General features: G+C 43.4%; 3 protein-coding genes across 6 annotated transcripts; 2 read left to right on the forward strand and 1 right to left on the reverse strand.

Moving 5' to 3' along the window:
* The first annotated feature begins 737 nt into the window (after nucleotides 1–737).
* nsl1 (NSL1 component of MIS12 kinetochore complex) lies at nucleotides 738–3,851 on the forward strand. Of its 3 annotated transcripts, none has more exons than XR_011079733.1 (7): nucleotides 738–984; nucleotides 1,760–1,832; nucleotides 1,909–2,042; nucleotides 2,187–2,241; nucleotides 2,678–2,745; nucleotides 2,853–3,162; nucleotides 3,719–3,851. XR_011079733.1 is itself a non-coding variant. In XM_068598806.1 (6 exons), exons 1-6 carry the CDS (start codon nucleotides 796–798, stop codon nucleotides 3,093–3,095), a joined length of 762 nt encoding a protein of 253 aa, XP_068454907.1. In that variant the 5' UTR covers nucleotides 738–795; the 3' UTR covers nucleotides 3,096–3,670. The 3 variants fall into 3 exon arrangements, 1 of the variants encoding a protein (XP_068454907.1); XR_011079734.1 differs by having other exon boundaries at nucleotides 3,716–3,802; XM_068598806.1 differs by lacking the exon at nucleotides 3,719–3,851 and having other exon boundaries at nucleotides 2,853–3,670.
* Nucleotides 3,720–5,270, forward strand: batf3 (basic leucine zipper transcription factor, ATF-like 3). Of its 2 annotated transcripts, XM_068598808.1 has the most exons (4): nucleotides 3,720–3,857; nucleotides 4,006–4,092; nucleotides 4,372–4,476; nucleotides 4,725–5,270. In XM_068598808.1, the coding sequence occupies exons 2-4, from the start codon at nucleotides 4,030–4,032 to the stop codon at nucleotides 4,890–4,892; spliced, it is 336 nt and encodes a 111-aa protein (XP_068454909.1). In that variant the 5' UTR covers nucleotides 3,720–3,857; nucleotides 4,006–4,029; the 3' UTR covers nucleotides 4,893–5,270. The 2 variants fall into 2 exon arrangements, with proteins under 2 accessions (XP_068454909.1, XP_068454910.1); XM_068598809.1 differs by lacking the exon at nucleotides 4,372–4,476 and having other exon boundaries at nucleotides 3,828–3,857.
* Nucleotides 5,271–10,405: 5,135 nt separating this feature from the next.
* Nucleotides 10,406–15,639, reverse strand: atf3 (activating transcription factor 3). Its single transcript, XM_068598807.1, has 4 exons — nucleotides 15,591–15,639; nucleotides 13,640–13,898; nucleotides 13,376–13,483; nucleotides 10,406–12,800 (listed from the first exon to the last, which is right to left on the reverse strand). The coding sequence occupies exons 2-4, from the start codon at nucleotides 13,895–13,897 to the stop codon at nucleotides 12,474–12,476; spliced, it is 693 nt and encodes a 230-aa protein (XP_068454908.1). The 5' UTR covers nucleotide 13,898; nucleotides 15,591–15,639; the 3' UTR covers nucleotides 10,406–12,473.
* Nucleotides 15,640–17,497: the final 1,858 nt, after the last annotated feature.

Below are 17,497 nucleotides of genomic sequence, written 5' to 3' on the forward strand. Positions count from 1 at the left end.
ATGTTCATGAGAACTTGTTACGCAACACTGAAGACATACACACCGATCCTGCAGCTGGAGAACTCTGTCGAACTCTCGGGCTTCTTATTAACCCCGGCCTACACACACACACACACACACACACACACACACACACACACACACACACACACTATAAAACCAGTCTGACCATATTGACATCTCAAGGAAGAGATGAAAAGAGAGACACGCATGTCTTCTGTGTGTGTGTGTGTGTGTGTGTGTGTGTGTGTGTGTGTGTGTGTGTGTGTGTGTGTGTGTGCTGACCCTTGTGGTCCTCTGGATCACATCCTCCAGATCCTAGAAAGACAAAGATAACGTTTTAAGTGAGTGTAATTCAACATGTTGTTGCGTATAAACAGATTTTAGGATTCAAAGTGTATATTTACAACGTCAGTACACGCTTTAGTGACTTGTAATGTGTCTCCACCGGATGTGACGAGGGCCTCATCTTTCTAGAAACAACGCTACTTGTTTAGGTTTCTCTTAATTAACTCACCTCTTCGAACTCGCGGGCCGATATGTGACAGTGACGGTCGACGAAGTCCAAATCCATTGATGAAATCTAAATAACAAGCGCTAGCAGCGCAAACTATGCTGAAAAACTGCGAGATTTGTCCAGTTTCTACACTCGAAACGCCCGCTACTAACTGGTGGAACCTTTCTGCGACGCTAGAAGTGTTGTTCCGGGGGGGACGCATTTGCAGTCGGACGAGGAAGTTACGCATTCTTTTCCGGTTTACGTTAAAAAAAAATATAAACAAGTTGGCGGTAAAGATGGAGGCCGTAGAGAGCGGACTGTTACCCAGCGATGACACAAACCAGGAGTATAGAGTGCTCGTATCGTCGAAGAAACAAGTAATGGCGCAGATAAATAAATATAAAGACATTTTGAAGACGGCTCTTGACGGACAGCCGGATGTTTCCGAGGAGACGAAGCGAGTTTTACTGCAGGAGCTGCTGGCGGTGAGTCTTCCTGGCTGTTTACGAGCTCATTCTACTACTATCTCTACATTTAGATAAACAAATGAGCAGAAAACTCCTCCTGTCAAGTATACATTTAAGATTTAAGACTTTTTGTTAATACAAAGAGCGCAGCGTTGTGTCGTTGGTGAACTCCACACCAAACCCCGTTCGAAAAATATATAATTTAAGGTTTGCTTTGCTGTAAACATTAATTTATAAAAGCCAAATCAAAATTAAAGACATTTTTACCATGTGATGAGTTCAATTTATCATTTCGGCCTAAAGGGTTTAGAGGCCAGGTCTTTATTTAAATAGAATTATGCACTTTAGACACACTTTTTAAGTCTGATGACAAGTTCTAAAGTGTTAAAACTAGACATTTTTAATTGAATTAACTCAAACATATTTATTTATATAACTGTGCGTGTGTGTGTGTGTGTGTGTGTGTGTGTGTGTGGGGGGGGGGGGGGGGGGGTATTGATACACACACACACACAGCGTATTTGGGCAGTAGAAGACACTTTAAGCAAAGCCTCTCTCTCTCTCTCTCTCTCTCTCTCTCTCTCTCTCTCTCTCTCTCTCTCTCTCTCTCTCTATATATATATATATATATATATATATATATATATATATATATATATATATATATATATATATATATATACAATGTATTTCTTTGCCTTGATAGTGAGACTAAAGAGTTCACAGTGTGTTGCCGCTGGACGTGTTTCCTGCCGTGTAGCTTGTTGAAAACTGTGTATTTGTACCCGCACAGAACTTCGAGGCCGCGGTTCAGGACAACGTGCTGGTGAGAGGGCAGCCGTGGCAGGAGGCGCCGGACGCTGAAGGTGAGTCGCACGGGCAGACTATGAAGGACCATAAAGTCCCATTTAATAAAAGTTTAATAACGTTTCTGTCTCCCAGCGGAGGACGAGGCCACGGATCTGGAAAGCCTGCTGGATGACACCATCGTGGAGGCCACCAGGAGGCGCCGCGTGTACCCGAAAAAGATCCTGCCGCACGTGATCCACGCCCTCAAAGCCGAGCGTAAGCTCATGGTGGGTTCCAGGGCGGCAGCGTTTAGATATCTATCATTACACAGATCGATTAGATAGATTCTTAATCATAAAAGCTATACATGTAAGGAAGCCCAACTACTGAAACAGTAACAAAGCATCATCATATCGCTTGTGTGTTTTCAGGGTTTGTACGAACACAACGTCAAGCCTCAGGAGCTGCTCAAAGATCCCGGTCAAGGCGAGTAGCTTTTTAATAGCTTCACACACGCCGCGTTTATGCAACACAAAACATTTTGAGAGCGGTGAGAAGAATGTTCATTGATGTCAGCAAAGTGACAAATATTCATATTTTGTTTAAAATAGTCGTCTCTGTATTTGAAACGCCGTACATTTACTCCTGTGGCGACACACACAGACACAGACAAACAAACACACACACAGACACACATGTGCTTCCTGTCCGATAGTCAGGAAGAGCTACTTCTCTTTCTGCTGGACATTTAAAAAAAGCGCCCAAATGAACTGAAACGCATCACTACTTTTTATTCTTTTTTTAGTTTTGTGGCAACATTAATGCTCTGCATGTCTAACACACACGTGTGTGTGTGTGTGTGTGTGTGTGTGTGTGTGTGTGTGTGTTTAACAAATAACCCGAAACGGTTCTTTCTCTCCAGAGAGCCTCATGAAGGACTTGTCGGCCGCCGCTCCCGTGATGGTGAAGCAGGCCATCCAGGCCATCAAGGTATCTTCACCTGAGCTCGCCCGTCCCGTGTAGCGGTGCCGCGGCTCACAGACGCTTCACTGGTGCACACGCGTGTGTTTTTACTTGTGCGTCTCCTCCTCCTGTAGTCCATCAACACTCTGCAGAAACAGGCCGAGGGCCTCTGCGAGGTGCTCGGCCTGGAGCCGAGTCGCGCCACTCTGGAGGTCCACCGGGAAGTGTTGGGAAGCGGCAGCCAATCGGACGCGACGACGACGACGACGGCGGGAAGCCGGCAGCGAATCAAGAGAGCCGCGGAGAAGGCGGCAGCCGCCACCGACGGCTACGTGGCTCCAGAGAAGAAACCGCAGGGCGAGCCGGAGCCGGAGTGACACTCCTGCTTCCCACCAGCGCTCGCTGGAGGAGACGCCGCGACCATCTGGGCTTCTGAAAGCAGCGGTTTGAAATGACTCCACTAGAGGTCGATTATGTTTTAAACGTGTGCAGTAACGGCTCCGTCACGTTGGACGTGATGAAATATCAACAGTGAGACATTCACGTGGTTTCTCTTGAACCAGCTGGAGAAGGTTTACCTTCATGCAGTGAAGAGTCTTCAGGACTGAAACGCGTCCGATGGAATCCTGCAACGCTCCTCTTGGCATCTTGTTAATATTATATATATAAAAAATGCTCTCTTCCACTTCCTGCTCACAAACTTCCCGCCATTTTCCGGCAATTTTTCTTAATTCCAAACTTTATTTTCAACCTTTTTTCTTCTTTTTTTTATAACAAATTCCATAAAATAACCCAAAAAGAACATCATGGAGTCAAAAAGAAGTTTCAGCCTGCTGTCAGTAAAGATCTGCATTAGTATTACACATATTACATGTGTGTCTCATATTTCTGCTGATGAAACTGTTCTTTTCATGATATTAAGTTGATTCAATAAAAGCAAACTGACTCATTTCGCTGAATCACTTCATTGAAATAGTTTATTTCTCTGTGATGAAAGTAGGCGGGGCTTCAAGGAAGAAAGAGGTTGAGGAGCTGCTGCTCAGGTGGGCGTCGACGTGGGGGGGTGTTGACCCCGAGTCATGTGACTTCTGTGAAGTGGACCTCAGCGCTTTAGAAGAAGCAGCAGAGGAATTGAAAAGGTTAAAGGAAGCTGAAGTGAAACCGCAGCTTGTTTTCGAGCCTCTGGTCCGTGTGCCAGCGCCCAGACGACGCTGACAGGCTGCCGCTCACGACATCCTCCTGGTTCCTCCACATATTTATACATGTATACTTCTATTTATCTACCAGAGTGAAGTGTTCGAGCGGTCGGTGATGTCGGACTGTGACTCTCCTCAGAGGAACGACGGCAGCTGCTTCCTGTGTGACGGATGTGAGGTGAGATCACACGGACGCCGTCTTTACGTCTTTACGTCTCTATCGTGAGAGAGCCGCACTTTCTTCTTCTGCTGCAGCGCACAGAGAGGTCAAAGGTCGCAGGAGTTGACGTCAAGCTCAGATTAAGTTTGTGAGAACGAGGATGGCGACACGTCTGTCTGCGAGGCCTCGGATTGAAAATACTTTTATTATCTGTGTGTGTGTGTGTGTGTGTGTGTGTGTGTGTGTGTGTGTGTGTGTGTGTGTGTGTGTGTGTGTGTGTGTGTGTGTGTGTGTCAGGGTTCAGAGGATGAAGACAGGAAGTCGAAGAGGAGAGAGAAGAACAGAGTTGCGGCCCAGAAGAGCAGGAAGAGACAAACACAGAGAGCTGACCTCCTGCATGAGGTGTGTCTGTGTGTGTGTGTGTGTGTCTGTGTGTGTGTGTGTGTGTGTGTGTGTGTGTGTGTGTGTGTGTGTGTGTGTAAATCTCCAGAGATGTAATATCAGGGATTATTTTCTCAAACTACGAATTTGTACAGAAGTCACTGCACTAAATGTAAAAAAAAGAAGGAAAGTCCTTAAATCCTCCCTCCTTTTCTGCCTCTTCCTCGTCTCCTCCCTCCTTTCCTCCCTCCCTCCCTCCTCTCCTCCAGGCCTGTGAGCTGCTGGAGCAGAGGAACAGGAAGTTGAAGCGAGAGGTTGACTCTCTGTCCGAGGAGCAGCGTCGCCTCTCGGAGGCTCTCGGGGCTCACGAGCGCCTCTGTCCCATCATGCACTGCTGCACGGCCTCGTCCAGCGTGAGCGGCGCGATGCAGCCGTGAGCCTGCAGAGGGCGCCGCCCACTCACGACCTCATGAACACACGATGTAAATACAGTTCCTCATGTTGATTTATTATATTCACATTACTTTTATTATTAGAGTTTCTGTTGTCGACTCACTGTAACCAACACAAACACACAACTTCTCATGTTTTCCCCCCAGAAATCTATAAAATAAGTAAACTGATAAAACCCCTTTAAGGTCATTTCAAATAATATTATTCATGTTTTAGTTTATGTCACTAAGATATTCAACTAATAAACATGAATTAAAACATTTAATTGTGTATTTTGGTCGAATAAAGTGTATTTGTAGAACAAAGATTGTGACATTTTCAGTCTTTTATTATTAATTTAATAATGAATTAAATATAAATAATCTAACACCCGAATTGTTCAGTGTATAGCTTCCTTAAAAAGTTGTATTAATGTTAATAAATAATAGACTAATGCTTCATAAAGCAGTTATTAACCTCTAGTTTTTAAAAAATGGAGGTGGAGCTCTTGAGGTCATGTTGAGGTCACAATGAGGTCACTTTGAGGTCACGTTGAGGTCACGTTGAGGTCACAGTGGTTGTGCGTTTGGTTGCGTTCGAGGACGCTCGCTGAAAAGAGCGCTTCCCTAGAAACTGGCGACGGACGCGTCCTGTTGTGTTTCTCCGTCAGTCGTCTCTTCCTCTTCCTCGACGAGAAGAGGAAGAGGAAGAGACACTTCACGGCGATGACGTAACCGAGTGGAGCTGAACCGCTTCTGTGCTGCTTTGTGGATTTGTGTCATTTTGTGGTCGTCTTGTGTCTCTTTTCTGTCTTTTTGTGTCTCTTTGTGGTAGTTGTGTGTCTCTTTGTTGTCTTTTTTTCATTGTTCATGCACATTGAACAATTTTATTATCTAAAGAGATTAAAATATTTCAGCTGCACAGGTTGTCGACTGCAAAACACTTTTAACAATAAAGTTTAAAGTTTGCTAAAAAACATATAAATGAACAAAAAACAAAGTGTCTTCAAAGGCTTCTAAAAAGTACAAAACTAAGATGCTACACTACCCTCTGATGAGCACACACACACACACACACACACACACACACTGAATTATGAAATGACTTCTGATGCACTTCTCTGGAAGAGCGCTGCGTTGGACTCGTTGTGCTCCATCAGGTTGAGGGTTCGCCGCTTTCAGCTCCCTGAAGTGAAAAACAGGAATATGCAAAATCCTTCTGCAGGTTCACCTATGGAAGCCTGTTGGGACTTTTACTTCCTCCAGATGCTTACGTCTATGTGACCGAGACCGACTTGTTGTTTTTACTGCTTTATTCTTAATCACAACTCTTTGTTTTCACTTATCTTTTGTCTAATGTTCCTTCCTTGTTATAGTCAGGCCCCTCCAGAGATTATCTGTTCCCTCTTTCACCTCCTTATTTCTTAGAAAGTGATAAATAAAGCTGAATAAATACTTCAGCTCAGGAAACTGCTGTGTTTCTGACGCTTGTTGTTTGATAATGTTTAATTTATTGCGTGCTTAGTATTTAATTAAAAAAACTTCCTGAAACAGACGCTTTTCTTCCTTGTACTCTGTTAATGTGTCAGGACTGAGTAAGCAGCTCTGTGTGTCCTACGGTGGCCCAGGAGGCTCTTTTCATGTGCAGCTACTTACAGTCAGCTGGCCTCTGGACTGTGTGTAGTTTTAAAGGTCAACCAGACGTTCTGAAGGTCAGCGTATCGCCACTAAAACACTTTAAATTCAGGAACTGGACTTTATTAGTTGAGCGGATAATTATTATTATGTTAACGGTCATATTTTTACCCAATTAGAGGTTAGCATGTTGTTAGCTGTGTTTAACATTCCCGGCTAACGTAACGTGTGGTTAGCCGTGTGAAATGTTCCCGGCTAACGTTGTAATGCGCGGTTAGCCATTTGAAACCTTACCGGCTAACATAGTAGTGCATTGTTAGCCGTGTGAAACGTTCACGGCTAACGTTGTAACGTGTAGTTTCTGTAGTGAAGCGCAACTCCTCAGAACAAAGAACATCATGGTTCAGCTTTAAATTAGTATGAATTAAACATAAAGGAAGCTGCGGACATTGCTCAGTGATTGTGATTAAGTGATGATGTGTAAATACTTTATGTTGAGGAAAACTGTGAAATATTTAGTCTGCTTTAAGAAAAGATGGTAAAATAAGTTAAGTTTTGGTAAACACTGTAAAATAGTTAGGTTTAACCAACAAAACTACTTCTTTATTCCTACAAGAAGAGCGTGGTTTGTGTTAAAACAACAACAGACGTGGACTCCTGGGCTGAAGACTTTCACCTCCACCTCCACCGGGCTTTCACTTCCTGGTTTATGATTTCGTGGCTTTCGTGCACATTGACTTCATGGCCTGTTTACACATGACGCTGCCTGGGAACGAGCGGCAGAACATCACCTGTAAAGGTCACACGGGGAGGAAGAAACAGCAGAGAGCCGGTCCCGAGAGTGTGTTCTTCCTCTTCATCGTACTTCCTCTGCCCTCGGGTTGGTTCTGAAACCGACGGGTTTCCATTGAAAGTCCCCAGTGTCTCCTTCAGATAATGAAGCGTGCATTGCCCAACGCATTGCCCAACGCATTGCCCAACGCGTAGCTGCTTCCTGAAGCCGCCTATGTGCTGCAACAGCGCAAAAGATCACTGAAAATGTCAGTTATCTGGTAATACCTGTTCAGGTGCTTGTGTGTGCGTGTGTGTGTGTGTGTTTTGCTGTGACCTTTGACCCCCACCACACAGGATTATGACACCGCTATTGCATCAGTCTCCTTGCCTCCACTTGTGAGTGAGTTGCATCTTCCTTGTGTGTGTGTGTGTGTGTGTGTGTGTGTGTGTGTGTGTGTGTGTGTGTGTGTGTGTGTGTGTGTACTTTAGCACTATATTGGCCAACGTCCCTGTGTGGGGGGAAAACCGCTTCAAGATTTCAGGTTTCACTCCGGTGAAACGTGGACAAAACCCGTCTGGGAACATCCTGCTGCGTAACCAGTAACTTCCTGGAACAAAAAACCTGGTGAGAGACACTCGCGGTGATCTCGACCCCGTGACCCCGAGAATAAAACTGCACTGTACTGCGTCACTGAGCGGTGTTGAAACTTCCCAACTTTTGCTTCCGCTTCAAGCGAGAACCAACTGTACTTCTTCACGGAGAGAAATCCTGTTTTTGATGCAGGACTCAGTATTTGTAGAACGTGAAGCACCTGAACGCTTCCAACGCCTTCGCTTTGAATGCACGAAGAAGTTTAGAGGTTAAAAATGTACGACTTCAATTCTGAGAAGGTGTTTTTTTGAGAGTGAAGCAACACCGCCCAGAGACTGAGGAGTTGTGTTTCAGCAGGGTTGAGCATCAGTTATAAAATCTTTGGTCTCGTTTGCGTCACAAACTCCTTCGTGTCGGATCATGTTTCTGCTGCCAGCGTTCTCATCAAACCGTTTAATTAAAGCGAGTGAACCTGGGCTCACCTCTGGAAGCATAATCTGATGAAATATTAGAGGTAATTTTAGGTCATCCCTTTGCAAGACAGTACAAGAGGAAACGCTCGTGTGTCTGTTCTCGGATATTTGTGTTCTAAGAACATTCAGTCATCACAGTACAAATGTTGAAATAGAAGAAAACACATTAGCATTATGATCCTTCTAGATCAACATATTATTGAGCAGCCTTCATATTAGCAATGTAGTGTATCAATGTAGCGTAACGATGTAGCATAACAATGTAGCATAACAATGTAGTGTATCAATGTAGCGTAACGATGTAGCATAACAATGTAGCATAACAATGTAGCATAACAATGTAGCATCACAATGTAGTGTAACGATGTAGCGTAACGATGTAGTGTAATAATGTAGCGAGACAAAGTAGCGAGACGAAGTAGCGAGACGATGTTGCGTAACGTAGCCGCATAATGAAGCAGCGTAATGAACTAGCGACACAAGTAGGTTGAAACATTTTCCTTCCAGTAAACAACAACGCCCACATTCTTAACGCACTGCAGTGGATATTGTTGTGTCTTCCTACATATTTACACTTATGTTTTGCTTATATTTTCTTTTGCCTGTGTTTAAATAAAGTGAAATGAGTTTTAGTGCTTAATATTAGACGACATGACTCAACCCTGAGATGCCATCCAGGGTCAAACTGTGCAATAGCAAAGCTTTGGTGATGTGTTTGCTTTCATCACCTTTCCACTCCAGACGGGCGGGGTGAAAACGCATCAGACGTAACCTTTCAGACAGAAACTGACAACCTCTTTGTTTGTTAGACGGCGGTGAGGCAGGAGGGTGGAGTTGAACGCTTCAGGACAATCAGCTGGTTGTGCAAGGGTTAATTAGGTAAAAGTCCATTAAGACGACGTGAACCAGTTCAGTGTGATGGTCAGAGGCTCCGTGCCACATGTATGTTATCAGATTACGACCATTAACGTCTTCATGGTGTTAATCTTGCTGCTGCAGCTCACTTCAGTCACTTTACATCAGAATGAATGAATTGATTCATATTCTGTATTAATCAGCTGAATCTGCAACGTAGTGAGAATCTAAAGGTATCGAATAAATGTAATGCGGTAAAAACAACTGGAAAGAAATCTACAAAATGTAAAAGAACCTTCAAGTTTTCAGCAAATGTGGTTCCTGATGGTTTTGCATGAGTCCTCAAAAAGCCCCAAATTGTAAGTTTTGACAACTTAAAAAAACATCTAGCGGTCGTATTTGAAAGGAAATGATCTCATTTGTTTGTATAGTCGTTGATCCAGTCGTCTAAAGTGATGGGTTTGTTGCTCTTTGAACAGTATTTCTCATCTTATCTTCACAGATAACAACAGGTTAGATCATAACTTCTCTCTCTCTTTCTCTCTCTCTCTCTCTCTCTCTCTCTCTCTCTCTCTCTCTCTCTCTCTCTCTCTCTCTCTCTCTCTCTCTCTCTCTCTCTCATCAGCTGACATGTCCAGTCTTGTCTCTCTGCAGCACAAACACAGCGGCTCCGAGCTTCAGGACGCTTTGCAGGAACGTTTTCTTTGCAGGTAAGAAGAGATGCCCCGCCAAAATAAAAGCTGCATTCCTCTTACAGCAGCTTTCCCGTCTGGAGAAGTAAGATAAATACATTTTTGAAGAAACAGTGCTGTCATTCCATATACATTCCAACAAACTCCTTATTTAGGTTGAGGAAAATAAATGTATTTATTGGTTAATGAAGGACGGACGTTGTGTGACAAATAACGTTGACAGCCGACACTTTCAGGTGAAAGATCAGTTCTTGTTTGACTCAATAAAAGAAAATAGATAAATATCTTAATTTAGTGCATGAAAAGCAATGTTTTCTGTCCTTAATTTAAATCAGTAATCCTGTTATCGGCGCTTTGCAACACTTCTGAGATCCCTCACTCGAGCGTGACAGCATTGTTTTTAGCACTAAACATGAGAAACCATCAGAATAGTAAAAAGCAACGCAACTATTGCCCCCTCAAAGAAAACACAACACCATGTAGATTACGTTTGCAAGACATATTTTTAATTAACAAAGTATCAAAAACCAAAGTGGGCAGATCACAAAGATGAAAGTACACGTTGGTCGTAGCAGTTGGTTTATTCCTCGAGGCCATGACGCTCTAAAAAAAACACAAAGACCGCCTCCAGTGGAAGAAGGCACAATTAAATACATACACGCCAAACTCAGAGCTTCTTAGATATCGAGCCATGAGACGACACAAAAACAAACACATTTTGAACGCCGGCGTCCCTTTAACCGTGTGACTCGATCAACAACACAACCTTTGTCTCACCACACAAACATAACATATAAAACTTCAGTCCTCAACATGACAGTGACGTGTTGCATTAGTTCTTCCTGTCAGAGAACCTCAGGCGGCAATGACCCCGATGACGGCAATAACGCCAATTATGCCACCGACGCCAACGACCCCAAAGACGCCAACGACCTCAACAGGATGTTCAGTGTTCAGACGAGGGTTTCAGCGTCTTGCTCGCAGATGTTTGCACACTTTAGGTCAACGACACAATAAGTAAATCGTGGGTTCAGATAAAGTTCACAACGCCACGGCTTAACGTCTCACATCATCACTCCTGCCGGAAAAAAACACTTCCGATACCGAGCTAACGATACCGAGCTAACGATACCGAGCTAACGATACCGAGCTAACGATACCGAGCTAACGATACCGAGCTAACGATACCGAGCTAACGATAGCAAGCGAACGCAACTTCCAAACCAAATGACGTTGATAAAAATACATGTTATAAAATAAACCATCCTTGTTCGTTTTTGTGAGTATTTCGCGCTGACAAGATGAAAAGGAGGCGTCCATGTTTACGTCCAGCAGCACAGAACTAACACATACAATATATTCAATACTTTGGTTATCGTGTCATCGTCTCGGCTCACAACACACGATAAAAACAACGACGCATCGCTTGCTCTCTGAGCCGCGCTGCACTCGTGCAAACTAGCACGACACACCTGCGGTGAAACTATGTTTGTGCACAATGTTCATCTACCTGATAGTGACACAATCTGAGCTACACACCCACGTTGACATCGGCAGGAGGAGAGTTAGTTCACCTGTACGGAGGTTGCACGAGATCGTGATGCGTTCAAACTCTATTAAGTAAAAAAATAACTTAAGGTGAATTATAATGTTGGGATGATTTGTTCAAATATAATCCAGTAAAATTCAGTTTTGACTAAAAAATTCAATGAATAACGTTTTCACAAAAATCTTTTAAAAAAGCTATTAAGAGAAAGAATTTGGACTTTTTAGCCTTTATTTGGTTTCTTAAAGCACTGGCATCAAATCAATACTTCATATGAGCCGATACGCAAGTCCACGTATCAGGAAGGAAAGAACGTAATCGGACACTTTTACGATTTTTACGGTTTTGTTTGCCAGCAAATTTCAACTTGTTAAGAAAAGTAAAGTATCATCTGCATAAAGGATTATATTGTGATTTTTTTACTATGCTTTTTTTATTAAGTGCATAATCATGAACCCTGCCTGCAAAGTACATTTCCCTTTGTGTAACTGCTGCGCTGACAGCGAACAACCTGAACCGCAGCACACGGAGGCAGACAGGGCTGACGCGGCAACAGCACGTCATACAGTAGTAACTAAATAAATATACAATTGTTCATACGGTAAAGACAAACAACAAAGTCTTGCAGCTCAAAACTCTCGACGTCTCTGCGCTCACACACAGAACCTTTAAACGATGTGCCTTTGATCACACTTCAGTACAAAAATCTAACTTTCATCTATTCAAAAAATACCATTACATTGAAAACAAACAAAAAAAAGAGATGGTGTTTTTGTGTGTTTTTCTTCTTCTTTTCGTGCTCTGGCTTCTGTCCGTTGGCCATGACAGTTTGCAATGTTTCAGAAGGTAATGCATGATGGGAGTGGGAGGTCTCTCGTAGCAGCGTTGTGGGCAGTGAATGAGGCCGAGGGCTCGACCCGGACGGCGTGGACGACGAGTCTCGGCGGCGGCGGCGTCCCGTGCCGTCGGCGGCACTGCAAAGTCTTTAGAGAAAAAAAAAGAAAAGCGGCGGCCGGGCGCTCATAGGTGCCCGGGACAGTGAATGTGATCGAGGGTCAGGAGGCCTCCGTCCAGAGGCGACAACGTGGAGAGGGACATGGACAGGGAGGTGGAGGTGGAGGTGCTGGAGGAGGAGGAGGAGGTGAGGTTGTGCAGCTGCAGGCCGCTCTCCTTGATGTGCTGCAGGAAGAGGTTCCTCTCGTCCTCGGGCGTCTGGCCGTTCTGCGCTCGGACGATGCAGGTGGGCCGGTGCAGGTTGAGCATGTAGACCAGCTGCTGCTTCTGCTGCTTCAGCTGCTCGATCTGAGCCTTCAGGTCGCTGTTGACGCTCTCCAGCTTCTCCGACTCCTGCAGAGAGAGAGAGGGGGGGAGGGAGGAATGGAGGGAGGGAGAGAGAGGGAGAGAGAGACAGAGAGAGAGAGAGAGAGAGAGAGAGAGAGAGAGAGAGAGAGAGAGAGAGAGAGGGAGAGAGAGAGGGAGAGTCAGTTCATGTTGGGTTCGTATGCTGGATGGCAAAGCTCTGTTTGGAGAACTTCTCTACACTTCAGCTAAGTCTGAACAAATGTTGGAAATCTAACAGAGGGGAAAAAATCGAAGCATCTCGGAAAATATTATAAATTTCAAAAATTTCAAAATCTTCAAAATCTCAAAAATTTCAAAATCTCAAATTTTTTTTCAAAAATTTCAAAATGTTTAAAATCTCAAAAATTTCAAATTTCACAAAAACATCAAACTGAAAAAAAAATCATTGCTGGAATTAAGGACTGTGAATGTGTTTCCTTTAACAACCCCATATTATAATAATAATAATAATATAATAATAATAATAACCTGCAGCTATGTTTGTGGAGTGAAAATTTTAAGAAAAAAAAAGTTTCTCTGACAAAAACCTGAGAGAACAGCTGGTAACATTTTGCACGTACCTGCTGCAGAGTCTCCGTCTTCTCCTTCTTCTTGTTGCGACACTTAGCGGCAGCGACTTTGTTCCTCTCCCTGCGCCTCTTCCTCCTGTCGTGCTCCTGAGGAGTGACCTGACGAAGAAGAAGAAGCAAGTCAGTATTAAACATAACATATTAAAACACTACAAGTGCCTATAAAGGCATCAAATATCAAACAGACACATACACAATGCAATACAACTCTGTGTTAAATCGCACAAAGACACAATGAGGAGCTTTTTTCTTCACCTCTCTCCGGACGCCGGACCCTTCGGAGCGGCGCTCCGAGTCGGAGCTGCCGCCGCCGCCGCCGTCGGAGCTCACGTCGGCGCTGAGCCCGTTGGACAGCCGCTTGCTCTGGATGGCGAGCCGCAGCTCCTCCTTCACGAGCGGCGTGAAGGAGGTGAAGTCGTCCAGCGTGAGGACGCCGCCGGGCGGCGAGAGGCAGGGCACCAGCGCCGAGCAGCTGACGTCGGCCAGCGAGGGACCCGGATGCTGCAGCATCATTCTGGAGGGAAAGAACAGCAGATTATTAGCAGATTATTAGCAGATTATTCTCAAAGTCACAGAGTTTGAGAGTTTTTTAAAAAGTTTTGGGGCAAAATAAATACAATGCAAAGTCACAATAACCTCAAATATCAAAACAAGTGATATCAAAGTCACAGAGAGTTTGTTTACTTTTTTTAAATTATATTTTGCTAAGTAAATACAATAATAAGTCATAATAAGATCATATTAAAACATAAAGACACCTATAAAGATATATTAAAGTGCTTTTATCTCAACATTAAGATGATATCAATGGGAGTTTTTTCTCTACAAATTATACTGTGGATGATAAATACAATGATGAGTCATAATAACCTCATATTAACACACTACATGCAATACAACTCATTAAATCTCAAAGTGAAGTTGCACAAAGACACAATAACTTGCTGCAGCAATAGATTACAAGAGATTAAAACTACCTTAAAGCACGTTAAGACCACTTAAGTCATATTTATTCTGCTGAGTAATCATGACAAAGCTCCTAAAAGTTGCACAACAGGTAAAACATGTCAACAAAAGTCTGATGCAACGTGGACGACACACCGGACTCGTGTTTACTGTTTTATGAACTACTGGAGAATCATTAATGTGTGCTATCTGGAGGCGGGACTTATAGAGAAGTTTGACTGACAGCTCGATAAGATGATTATCAGCTCTGTGAGAGCGAAACAAAACAGTCATAACAGGTTCATAATTCATGAGGTGTCATCATAAGGCGATATATATATATATATATATATATATATATATATATATATATATATATATATATATATATATATATATATATATAATTATGTTAATGTGTGTATGTACACAAAGTCACAAAGTTGTTTCAATGTAAAACAAACAAATATGGTTTATGGTCTTTATCATTATTGTTGCTGTTGTTGTTTTTGTCTTTTTCAAAAGTAATATTTTGAATTATATTTAATACAAATTTTAGGTTTGAACCAAATAAAGAATATAATCTCAGAAAAACTAATATATTTAAACTCAATCAGAGCGTTTGAATCACTTTACTGTGAAGTAAAATATTTGACTTTCATATAAACAAAAATATTAGGTTTTTCCAAATAAAACAAATTAAGTTGTACCAAAGTGAAAAAATATCTTTATAATAACTAATACTTTTACTTTGTATAAATGTATTTATTTTAATTTTAAAGTTTATGAATTTTTCTGGTTTCAATCAAATCAAAAACATAATTTGAGAAAAACTAATAAATTTACTTGTAACAAATCAGAGTGATTGTTTCAGGTTAGTCCAAAGAATCTTTTTTTTCAGTGCAGGTTGACATAAATATGTTTTTAATTTAACTTAATTAACGTTTATGACTAGTTTTCCTTCCATTCTTCACATATAAGACCACGAACGTCCCATCGGAGTAAAACCTCCCATACGAGTTATGAATAAACATTCACGGAACATAACTTCACAATAACTTTTCTCCTCTCATGTTTTCATTGAATCTCAAGTGAAAGCAACTTCACAAGTTGCCGTCGCGTTGTCCCGGGACGGCGACGCGTCGGCCGCGCTTCCCCGGGAAACAGCGCTCCTCCCCGGCTGCACAGACCGCGCGCCCGCCGGCCCCTCAGCCCGGGCCCCCCCTCCCCTCCCCCGGTAAGAAGCAGACGTCCGTCCTACCTGCTGGATCTCTGGCTGTCGGGTGAAAAGAGTGAGAAAGTTTCAAAAAGCTCCGTAAAGTCGCGCGTCGCTTCCCGCCGCGTCAGGTTGCGCTTGTGTCCGGAGCGTTGCATCACTCCGCCTTTATAGCCCGCCGGCGGGGGGGCGGGGCCCGGTGACGCCAGAGGAATGCTGTACGAGAGGGAGGGAGGGAGGGAGAGGGAGGGGCGGGGTGAGGAGGAGGAGGAGGAGGAGGAGGAGTAGCAGGGAGACTGAGAGCGGCGGGGTGACGTCACCCTATTTATAGAAGGATTATCCTGCGATGATGCAATCGAGCAACCCCGAGCTGCTCAGCCATAACAGGACAGGCTTCCCCTCCTCCTCCTCCTCCTTCTCCTCCTCCTCCTCCTCCTCTTCGTCTTCTTTCTTTTCCTTCTTTCCACCTCTTCATCATTTTCTTCTTTCCTCCTCTCCTCGTCATCTTCCATCGTTCTTTCCCTTTATCTCATTACCTCATCATCCCTCTCTCTCTCTCTCTCTCTCTCTCTCTTTCCTCCCATCTTCTCCCCACAACCTCACACTCCAAGCCCTCAACTTTTTAAGTAAACAACATTTAAAAATCCATAACACACACGCACACACACACACACACACACACACACACACACACACACACACACACACACTGCTGGTGACCTGGTGGAGATCGGAAACCAGCTTAACTTTAATCTCTTAATTTCTCTTAATTGGTTGATCTCGTGGACTCGCTGAGACAGACGGGGTTTCCTGAGAGCAGCAGTGACGCGTTTATACCTCGAAAATACACAAATACTACACTTTAGTAAGAGAAAAGGAAGTTCAAATACTACAAGTGTTACATGTACTGGTAACAAGTAACAGTACTATAACTATATGTATATTACTTTGTCACTTGTAGTATTTAATCATAGATTTTGTTCTCACATTTTAGCTCGCAGGTTTTTAACCTTTTGGAAACAGTGTGAAAATCCTCCCGCGGCCATTGTAATACCCAGCATGCCCTATTCAGACAAACGTTTGGCATAAAATACGTAATATTTTTCCATTTTTTAACCGAACGACACAGTTTTTTGACTGAAACTCCTTCCTAACAGACAAGACTTTGTTTTATTGTGATTTTTGTTGAGGTTCTGATTCTTTAGGTCCTAATCTTTCCATAAAGGTGTCTTATTGACGCTGCAGGAGGCGTTTCTGGGGAATCTGGCTCATATCATGCTGGATGTTCATAGTTACCATCAACATATCTTCCCAAGACTTTGCTGAACAAATACATACAATAAACACAAGTATTGGAATTAATTTGGGGTTCCTACGACGACTCAACGGGTTAAGATGTCGCTGCTGTCGGCCTATGAAGGAGCTCCACCGAGGTCACATGACTTCATGGATTTGGAGTCCAGTGATTTCACCTAAAACGCTCTGAAACTTTGACCACGCCCCTTTCTCTTTCCTAACAGACTGAGACACGTCAACGCATGTTTTTAACACTGAAAAGAGTTTCTTTGGTCTCTCTCTTCCTCCTCGTCTCTCATTTCCTGTCATTTCCAGCTCGACGCATCCGACCGCCGTAATCTAGAAACTTACATTCAAACTTTCGCTTTCGATTAATCCCGCTGTCAGAAGTGTGTGTGTGTGTGTCGGTGTCATGAGGGGATGTGACCCAAAATGACCTGGACAACAGGAAATATGACTTTATGCCCGCTGGGATGGATGTAGAAACACCTTATCCATCAGTGTGTGTGTGTGTGTGTGTGTGTGTGTGTGTGTGTGTGTGTGTGTGTGAGTGCAGCATGTGTCTGTTCTCAGGAAGAGAAAGTGAAAACCATCTCAAGATCTGAATTCAAACCTCCGTCCTTCACACTTGATGGCTGAACGATTGTTGTATCAAA

The sequence above is a fragment of the Clinocottus analis genome, unplaced genomic scaffold (assembly GCF_023055335.1).
Source record: "Clinocottus analis isolate CAN_PGR_092001 unplaced genomic scaffold, fCliAna1.0.p SCAF_40, whole genome shotgun sequence".
NCBI classification, from domain to species: Eukaryota; Metazoa; Chordata; class Actinopteri; order Perciformes; family Cottidae; genus Clinocottus; species Clinocottus analis.